The sequence below is a fragment of the Cucurbita maxima genome, unplaced genomic scaffold, assembly GCF_002738345.1.
Source record: "Cucurbita maxima cultivar Rimu unplaced genomic scaffold, Cmax_1.0 Cma_Scf00049, whole genome shotgun sequence".
Lineage (NCBI taxonomy): Eukaryota > Viridiplantae > Streptophyta > Magnoliopsida > Cucurbitales > Cucurbitaceae > Cucurbita > Cucurbita maxima.
In genome coordinates, this window is record NW_019272065.1 from 140,473 (window position 1) to 150,472 (window position 10,000).

General features: G+C 35.6%; 3 protein-coding genes across 3 annotated transcripts in view; 2 read left to right on the plus strand and 1 right to left on the minus strand.

Annotated features, from left to right (window-relative positions):
* LOC111471228 (sorting nexin 1-like) overlaps positions 1-1,238 on the plus strand; it is a 7,223-nt gene extending 5,985 nt beyond the window's left edge. The window contains exons 8-10 of the mRNA XM_023116937.1: positions 331-410; positions 634-694; positions 772-1,238. Coding sequence (XP_022972705.1) covers positions 331-410; positions 634-694; positions 772-981 — 351 coding nt within the window. The 3' untranslated portion in view covers positions 982-1,238. The remainder of the gene's footprint in view (positions 1-330; positions 411-633; positions 695-771) is intronic.
* An 879-nt stretch (positions 1,239-2,117) lies between these two features.
* Positions 2,118-3,341, plus strand: LOC111471157. The gene is made up of 3 exons (XM_023116848.1): positions 2,118-2,566; positions 2,691-2,744; positions 2,864-3,341. The coding sequence occupies exons 1-3, from the start codon at positions 2,252-2,254 to the stop codon at positions 3,095-3,097; spliced, it is 603 nt and encodes a 200-aa protein (XP_022972616.1). The 5' UTR covers positions 2,118-2,251; the 3' UTR covers positions 3,098-3,341.
* Positions 3,342-6,990: 3,649 nt separating this feature from the next.
* Positions 6,991-7,802, minus strand: LOC111471159 (auxin-responsive protein SAUR50-like). Its single transcript, XM_023116851.1, has one exon. The coding sequence runs from the start codon at positions 7,681-7,683 to the stop codon at positions 7,282-7,284; it is 402 nt and encodes a 133-aa protein (XP_022972619.1). The 5' UTR covers positions 7,684-7,802; the 3' UTR covers positions 6,991-7,281.
* Positions 7,803-10,000: the final 2,198 nt, after the last annotated feature.

The window sequence follows — 10,000 nt, forward strand, 5'->3', positions numbered from 1 at the left end:
CCCCCCCCCCCCCCTTGAAGTTGATTGAAGATAGACTTTTTGACTTCCAAGTTTGTGCCATTGCTTCCTGAATCCTGAATAGTATGCCGTACTTTTAAAAGTTTAGTTGGATTTGGTTACCATGGGTATGGGTATGTATGTCTCATGGTGTTGGTAGAAGTTAGGGAACAAAATTTTGATATATTTTTTATGCAGGGGCTGAAATAATTGTCTTGTAGCATATGTACATTCTCACTGTCATCTTGGTCTATGTATTTGCGTTTCGATTAGTTGACATAAAAGCTTGTTTTTCTTTGGTATATGTTCTTGATATGACTTTGACTGAAACAGGCCACCATAGCCGAGAGGGCCAACGCTTTCAGGCAACAATGTGAACTTGCTGAAACAACAAAGCTGAAAGAGATAAATCTGTATGCACCAATTAACTTATTTGATATTCATTTGTTTTCATTTATGTCGTTATAATAACAGGAGAGCTCACCTTCCCTGTGTTTAGTTACCTCTAAAATGTATCCTGTGAAGCTTTGCTTACCATACCAATTTTCAGTGAACTTTTACCCTTTCTCAAGTCCTATGTAGATTGTTCTGATTCTTGGAACATTTGATTTAGCTTATAAGTTCAATGGTCTGCAGAGACAAACTCATGCTAATGAGATCCGATAAAGCAGCCGAGGCCGAGATGGAGTATAAAGAGGTATTATTCAAACGTATTAACGTAACTTAGTACGCAGAAGACAAAATCTTGTTCTAATGACTAGTTTGGTTATACAGTTGAAGGCAGCAAGTGAGGAAGCGACAAGAAAATTTGAGACAATAGTGGCACTAATGAATCAAGAGACCATAAGATTTCAAGAACAGAAAACACTAGACATGGGGCTTGCTTTCCATGAATTTGCAAAAGGACAGGCACGTTTGGCAAGCGGGGTTGCCGATGCTTGGCGAAGTCTCCTTCCCAAGCTCGAGGCTCTCTCCGTTTCATGAACAACGACGTGCCTTGGTAGTCGTCTCGAACAGCAGATGCAGAGATTGTAGCAACACATCGCTTACATAATACAGTCAGTTGTTTATGCTGTTTTGTTTATGTTTTCTGCTTTTCCATCTTCTGTACAGATCTAAATATGACGACGTTGTAGGCTTAGACATCTGTATTTTCCACATTGTTTTGAGTTTACTTAGAATTTTCCCTTATGGCTATGGTTTACAAGATATTGTTGGACAAATTACTGAATTCTTTTGATGCGAGTTGTTGTACTGTTTTTTACTTGGAAATATGCTACTTTTCGTGTGGAAGGGACGAATTTGGAACAAAAAGATGAAATGTCCGAGCTCGGGAGATTTGAAACTTAGACCTTTTGGTCAATAATGTTTCTTAATCGGCTCTGAAATAACTTTTAGATCATCTAATTGGTTAACTCGCTTAGTCCAAAAGTTATAAGTTATTTAAGTCGTGTTGACTTCTTACTTGTAGCTATACGACGTTGCTTTCTTCAATTCTTTCAAATTGTTTTCAAACATATTTTTTCGCTCACGTTTTTTAAAATATTTCTCGCAAATGTGACTTGAAGCCGAGCATATGCCGACATTGTCTATGATGTTCGAATTTTTCTCATAACTAACTTGTTCGTTAGGTTAGAACAAGTGTAACATAATCATTGTCTCAGATTTCTCACAACTAACTTGTTCATTAGGTTAGGACAAGTATCACACAATCACTGTCCTATTGTTAAAAGTGTTTGTAAGGTTATAACAAGTGTCACACTATTACTATCTCGAATTTCTCACAACTAACTTGTTCGTTAGAACAAGTGTCACACAATTCTGTCCCGTTGTCACAAAAAATGTGTCCTGTTGACATAGAGAGTGTTTGTTAGGTTATAACAGAATTTGTTCGTTAGAACAAGTGTCACACAATTACTGTCTCGTTGTCACTTTTTGGTATTTTTTTAACTTTTGATTACATCAATTTTATTAATTATTTTTTGAAAAATTTGAAGAATCAAATGTCTAAATGGAAATTTATTATGCAGATTTTAATGCAACTTTTTAATTAGTTTTTCAATTATTTTTTAACGAAGGATATTTAGTAACATATAAAAAAAAGGAGAAAAACCGACCAACGGTCGAACCTTTTTCCTCACAGAGGCTTCCCATCGCTGAAATGCTATCCTCTCCCTCTTAGACCTACAAATCACCAGTAATCTCCATCTCCTTTCTCTCTGCTATTCGGCGTCGGTTCTTCGCCATCGGAATCATGGCCGCCATTACTCATTCGACAAAGCACCTCATTCGTCACACAACCGTCAATTCTCGGCCTTCTATCTTGTCTACTATGGCGTCTCATCCGTCACTGGTTTTCGTCGGTTGGAACACTCGGCGTCGGCAATTCTCTAAGCTCTCCGGCGTCTCAAGTCCATGCCCTAGGAACATGAGCCTTGCGCCTAAGTCTTCGGAGGAGAACACAGATATTTTTCCATCGGAAGATAACCCTGAAGATGGAGTCTCGCTCGGGACCATGAAATTACCTTCGGACATCGACATTGCGAAATTCGAGGTCCTACTCTTCCAGGTAGATCCAAAATTCCTCCCCGTTTCTGTCAAGTTTTTGCTTTACAACTTCTATTACCGATGAAGCAAAGGGGGAATTTCATGATCGTTGTGTTTTTTCCCTTCCCCGTTTTGGATTGGAACAGTGGGCCAATAGTCTTTGCCAGGGAGCTAACTTGCCGCTTCCAGTACCTTTGAGGGTGAGTAATGGATTTTCATCCTGCAGGTTCTTGATGTTTAGGATAAACTTCAATACTTAGTTCATTACCTTTCTCAGCAAAAGATTTAGGGAAAACTTATTTTGGTTACAATCAAACAGGTTGACAAAATAGCCAGTGGAGTTAGGCTTGGTTTTATCTCAATTGGAGATGGAAAGACAGAAGTTCTTGTGTATATAGATTGCTTGGTTTTTCCTGCTACTGCCAGCTCTAGCCCAATTTTTCGAGCCATAAGAAATGGACGCTTAAAGGACCAATCACCTCCCGGTGAACCAAGAATCATGAGGAGTCTTTTGAGTGCTTTGAAAAAATCAGTTGAAATTGCTGTAGTATGAGTTAACTTGCCTTTGTAAATGTGATAAACTTGTGTTATCTTCTGTCATTAGGTGCTGTAAATGCCTGTCAAGTGAAGATCAGACCCTGTTCTCGTTGTTTCTATTAGTTTGATTCTATTTTTATCTTGTTTTTGCTTTACTTTCCATGTAATTAACAATCCAACGTGACTTGAATTAAAGACACAAGTGTTCGAGTTGTATCTAAACCCGATACTCTTAGTCGGTTTACGTGCTTTCTATTGTATACTTTGGATTGACAATTGGAATGAACTTTTCATGAATTTCTTAACCTGAAAGAAGCAGATATGGTGGCTCTGTAGCTGCATGCTGGATGTCTATGGAAGGAAGAACAGTTTGTTTACTTGAGAAAGGCTGTAAATGAGAATCACAGGATCTTGTTATTGATAGCAGCTGTGAGGGTGGAACATCTCAATTTAGACATAAGCTTTGGTCCCAAAGATGCATGATTCCAGGTAATCCTGTTCATAGTGTTGTTCTATTGTTGTTTCTTTGAAATTAAGATGAAATATGATGAAGAAATGAGATATCAATACAGTATCTTGAAGTTTATACAAGGCTATTCATCATGAATCAGATAGTATAGGGAGTAATGAAGTAACCATGAATCCATGACTAAATTTAAAAGTTTATGCTCTCATGAAAAGCCCGAGATGTATTCTGCAATTCGAGTTTTAGTTATTCGGGTGTGTTTCTGAAGTTATTATTCATCTGTATATAGATAGCTATAGAACAATAATTTTAAGTATTGAAACAAAATGATTATCTAGCTACTATGGTGGTCTGTGGGGTAGGGGGAGGTTGGCTAGTGAATGCTGGAATGATAATTCCAACCCCTGCTCTTGTTGGAAGGAATCCAAACTGGCCAAAAGAATGGGGAAGGGATTGGTATTTCTGTGAAGCTGCTGCTGCTGTAGCCATGTTGAAGGCACAAAGTGTTTCCATTGAGTTTCCTTCGACTTTTCTAACTCCTTTTAAATCCCATTATCCCTCTCTAGCCAAAGAAACTTGCCTTTGCCTGCCGTGTGATACCTTGCCCTTGCCTCTGTAACAGCCTAAGCCTACCGCTAGTAGATATTGTCCGCTTTGATCAGTTACATATCGTCGTCAACCTCACAGTTTTAAAACGCGTCTACTACGGAGAAGTTTTCACACCATTCTGAGGAATGTCTCATTCCTCACTCCAATCAATATGGAATCTCACAATCCACCCCTCTTGGGGGCCAACATCCTTGTTGACACACAGCCCAGTGTCTAGCTTTGATACTATTGTAACAGCCTAAACCCACTACTAGCAGATATTATCTGCTTTGGCTTGTTACGTATCATATCAGCCTCACGATTTTAAAACGCGTCTGCTAGGAGAGATTTCCATACTTTTCTAAGGAATGCCTCGTTCCTCACTCCAATTGATGTGGGATCTCACAATCCACCCCCCTTGGGGGCCAGTGTCCTTGCTCACACACTGCCCGGTGTCTGGCTCTGATACCATTGTAATAGCCTAAGTCTACCGCTAGCATATATTGTCCCCCTCAAGCCCATTATGTATCACTGTGGGCCTCACAATTTTAAAGAAGTTTCTACACCCATCTAAGGAATACTTCGTTCCTCTCTCCGACTGAAGTAGGATCTCAAGGCCTCTCTCCCCAAAGGAAATGCGGATCTCTTTGCACCGCCCTGCCCTCCCCAACCGAGCTCCTCCAAAGATCTCAAAGCTAGATAGCAAACTGACACTCCCAAAGCTTATACATTTAAATGATCTTTACCCTTTCCATCTCTTTGGTCTATGTTTGAGCTTCTGGAATTCAATGCTACTATCTTCATTCACTTTAAGATCTTTCATCCATGTTTAAGTTTCTTTCATCCATGTTTAAGTTTCTGTGCGACTCAACCGATCTAAAATTTCCAGATTCTTTTCCTTTTCTTCATAGTTTTTAACCATCACTTACATAATCTTATGGACAGGCTACATGTCTCGTGCTCGATGTTCTTCGAGTAGCGTATACTTAAGGGGTCGTTTGTTTGGAACAAAGTTTGCAAGCTTGGACATCGACATCAGATGGGTGAGTTTCTTGATACCCAGACACTCTTATTTTTAATTGTTTAGTTATAATTATTTATAATTAATTCATTAAATAATGAACCAAAGTACTAAATTTGGGATTATAAAAAAATAATTCATTAATATATGTTTAATCAAATTAACTACAAATATTATTAATTTATTGTAGGAATGATCATTATAATTAATTATTTGTGATATATTAAAAATTAATTGTTATATTTCTAAAACAGTAGTCTTTTTTTTTTAATCATATATTTTTAAATTGTTTTATCAATAATTAATCATAAATATATAAGATTTATAAGATGTAATATCTTATTTTTTGTAAGATCTTCTACAAACATGAAATTATTATTTTATCTATATTTAGTTTTCATTTAATATGATAATATTTGATTTTTCAAATATAACATGTGTAATTAATTTTTCAAAATTAATAAATTGTGAATAAACTCACAACCTTAAAATTAAAGCCAAGGTTAGTTCTAATATATTTAATAGTAAATAAAAAATAAACTAATAACAATTAATTATCTAAAATTAATCAATGAAATAAAATGGTTGGAATATGAAAATTTTGAAATCATCATATCTTAAATAATAAAAAAAAAAAACTCCAACCAAACAACTCGATCGATCGAGTATCTCCCTCTTCTAGCAGCTCTCGACGGGTGCTCAAGACTCAAAAGATGTCTCAATTGTTGAGTGAAAAGGAACAAAATTTTATTTATTTAATTAATTCAAGAGTTGTTGGAATTATTATTATCTCGAATCATGCATTCGTTAGCCTCTCGCGTTTGAATATAATTCCATTAAAAAAAGCTTTAATTTTGTAAGTCCATTATTAAATTCACAAATCAGCCACCATTTCAGCATATTAAGACTTAATCAGTATTAGAAAGATAGTTAGCTACCAATAATTTCCCTAATTCATTATTTTTAAAAAATTAATAAAAAAAATACTATAATTTGTCTCCTTGTTGTATTTATAAATATATGAATAATAAAGAAACTTTTCTATATATATATAAACAATTCAAAGGAGACAGCTTTGAAAGACCCAATTTCTGGGCTGATTTAATAGTTTTAAATTTGACTTTAAACTTCGAGAATAACATTTAAATCAAAATTACAGTTTCTTTTTATTTTTTTAGATTAAAAATTAGGATTGATTGATTCCTTTCTCCCTCGGTTCGTTGAACTTTGACTTTTTGTCTATACGTGAAATGACCAAAACGGGTAAGCAAACATGCCTTATTTTGTCTCATTCTATTATTTTTCTCAAAAAGTAATTACACCTATTTTTGGAATTAATTCCTTCAAACCTAAATTAAATAAATTCTTATAATTTGACTTTTTTTTTTTTCTTTTTGTTCATATCATTTTATATATATATATTATATATATATATATATATATATTAGTTTTATAATGCCTTCTTATCACCAAATCCTAAAGTTTATTTCAGCTCATACGGAAGATCATTAATGAATAACCATGTGAAGAGTCAGTTCAATTTAACCATGTCAGTAAAATTCTCAAATGTCTAACAAAGTATTGCGAGCTTTGAAGGCATATTCAAAAAGTGACTAAAGTATCGAACAAATGGTGTACTTTGTTCGAACACTCCAAAAGAAAAAAAAAGAGTTGAACCTCTATTAAGAGGAGACGTACTTTGTTCGAGAGAATGATCATGAATTTATAATCAAGGAATACTATCTCCATTTTATATTTTCCATTAAAGTGAAGTGTTAGATTATAAGTTTATAACGAAGGAAAATAGAAAAATCTTCAGCTTTCTTGTTAATTCCTCGTAAACAACTGCTGTTCATACATATTAATTACAATTACAAAATTCAAATTCATCGCAGAATCACGGCTCTGATTTTACAAGTTCAACAATTTCCGAAGACAAATGGATCATCGAATCGGATATGATATGAATCGAACTGTAAAATCGGCCAAATTTCAATCGGATCAGATCGGATCGAATCGTATCCTCCTCGGTTTAAACAGAAATCGACGACGAATATCATTACCTTACGGATCAAACGATTCAAACCCTAGCGAAGTGGTGGTGTTCATCTGCATTTCCTCTGTTCTAAAGGAACTCCTCGACAATCTCGCCGAAATCGAATCTGCCATTGCAGCATTCCACAGCGCTCACAATTTCTTGAAAAGCAGAGACGCTACAAGGAACCACAAGCGCGTTCCTCTGTTCGAATCCGAACTCTCTGTAAGCTTTATCGAGAAGCATCCTAAAGAGCGGATGCGACAAGAAACTCGTCGGAACGACGAAACGCTGCCGTTCGTCGCCGACATAAACCGCAAAGGAACCGGTCGGAGTCGAAGTCGGCGACGGCGAGTGAGAATCATGATCCTTCGATGATTCCAATCGATCTCTGAGCAAATACTCGTTGTGCGATGATTCGCCCTCTGTTCCGACTCGGACCTTCACTTTCTTGGCGAGTTTTTTGAAGGAGACCATTTTCTTGCCTAGCATTTTTCTGATCTGAATTGAAAAATTAATTGCAGAGATGAAGCTTGAGATCCATGGACATGGAAGATTGAAGGTCTGAAAATTGATTTTATACAAGAATGGAGGAGGTTTGGTGAAGAAGAAGAAGAGAATAAAGGAATTAAAAATTAATTAAAAAAAAAAAAGAAAAAAGATGATTGGATTATTTGACTTTGACGGTTACTCGTAGAGTCTCAATTATTCCATTTTCTGTTCCTTTACTTCCACTTAGTTTGACTAAAGTTTTTTTATTTTTTATTTTATTTTTTCTATTTAAAAAAATACTTTATTTTGGATAATCCCAACAATTACATGAGATTATTATATATTCAATGTATATATAAAAAGATTAAACTATTAAAAGTTTTAAAATATTTTCTTTAAAGTTAAAAAATTTCAAATTTTCAAATTATATAAATTATAATTTCTCGTGATATTATCAACTTTGAGTATTAAATGTCTCATATTTATAAATTCATGATCTTTATTTTAATTTGGCTAATGTGGGACGTTCCCTCAGTACACCATAAAACCTCTCATGAGCCTATGAAGCTCTCGAACAACTTTCCCTTAATCGAGATTCAACTTAGAGCCCTCATTTCTTCGAAATTCACTTTTTTACTACACTTGAGTTGTTGTATAAGTTAAATGAACCATAGAATAATTTTTTTGGCACGGTAAGTCAAATTAAGCGGTGTTTTTTTTATAAAAAAATTAGATTTCTCGACTCATGATGTGATTGCAAGTTGGCATGTGTAGTTAAACGTCGATAATCCATTTAAAATGAAAAGGACGATTATACCCCTAACTTTAGAAGTATATTTTAGTTCATATTGTTTCATAATTTTTTTTTCTTTAGTAAAAGGATGACATGTGAAGTTCAAAGGAGGCCGCATAAAATATTGGACTTTGGTACTCAACCACTATAAACAGAGAATCTTAAGGCCTTTCAGTTTGAAATAATGCTACCTACTTCACATTTATTTAAAAAATATTCCTTAAATTTTTAAACGCCTTATAAATGGTTGATTTCCCTTTGAGGCTCAGCCCAATCGACGTGGGACCACCCCTAAATCCACCTTTTGTAGGACATCACAATCCACTCCCTTTGAGGCTCAGCGTCTTCGTTGACACTCTTTCCTTCTTCCAATCGATGTGGGACCACCCCTAAATCCACCCCTTTAGGGCCCTCCAATCCCTTTGAGGCTCAGGGTCTTCGTTGACACTCTTTCCTTCTTCCAATCGATGTGGGACCACCCCTAAATCCACCTCCTTTGGGGCTCTCCACTCCCATTGAGGTTCAGGGTCTTCGTTGACACTCTTTCCTTCTTCCAATCGATGATCGATGTGGGACCACCTCTAAATCCACCCCCTAACGACTCAAATCCACCGCTAGCAGATATTGTCTTTTTTGGACTTTCCCTTTTGAGCTTCCTCTTAAGGCTTTAAAACATGTCTCCTAGGGGAAAGTTTCCACGCCCTTATAAACGGTGGTTTGTTCTCCTCCCCAATCAATGTGGGACATCACAATATACTATCTCGTTTTTTAAATTTTAAAAATACCATTAATATTTTTCTAAAATTAAGAAATATCCTTACAGTTAGCGTCAACCATTAGTGTCACATATATAAGCTTGGATTTGTCGATTAAAATTAATAAAATAATTTGTCAGAGAATCCAATAACTGCTGCAAAAATAATTTATGAACTGCCATTTTAAAATTACCCTCACATTAATTAATCACGTGGAAGTTACATAGAAAATGCCATGTTTCTAGAAAGACACTAATGATTATTGTCAGTTTAATTTTATAATATTTATTTAATTTGTATTAATATTACAACCTCTAATTCCAACTAAATACTTTATATGTTAGTTGAGTGGCGACCCTCCGATCATGAACTGGATTTTTGGAGAGTGTCACAATCGCACTTTGATAGTAGTGGACTTGCAATTGTGCGACACTCACTTCTCAGCAACAAGTGAGTTAAGTCTATTCGTTCTCGCGTCGCCTACGGCCAAATGATATATGCTCGAGCCTCTGGCCCTGGTTCAAGAAAAAGATTTTAGAAAACGGGGGTATAGAGCTTTCGAAAAAGAGTTTTGAAAACAAGATTTGAGAAATTGAAATTGGTGTTATATGAGAATGTAAGTAAAAAGCAACTACAACGACTTATTGCATATAACTATCGAGTAGAGACAACCATTGTTGGGTTGTGACATTCTCCCCCACTTAAACTAGTCATCGTTCTCAATGACTTACTTCGGGGCACAACCACACTTTGGATTGTGATACACAAC

What these genes read in the sequence shown, in the direction of transcription:
- LOC111471157 (XM_023116848.1), top strand. Translation starts at nt 2,252, where the DNA reads ATGGCCGCCATTACTCATTCGACAAAGCACCTCATTCGTCACACAACC. An exon ending in TCGAGGTCCTACTCTTCCAG is followed by an intron (nt 2,567 to 2,690) that starts GTAGATCCAAAA and finishes GGATTGGAACAG; the next exon opens with TGGGCCAATAGTCTTTGCCA. An exon ending in CGCTTCCAGTACCTTTGAGG is followed by an intron (nt 2,745 to 2,863) that starts GTGAGTAATGGA and finishes ACAATCAAACAG; the next exon opens with GTTGACAAAATAGCCAGTGG.
- LOC111471159 (XM_023116851.1), bottom strand. Translation starts at nt 7,683, where the DNA reads ATGCTAGGCAAGAAAATGGTCTCCTTCAAAAAACTCGCCAAGAAAGTG.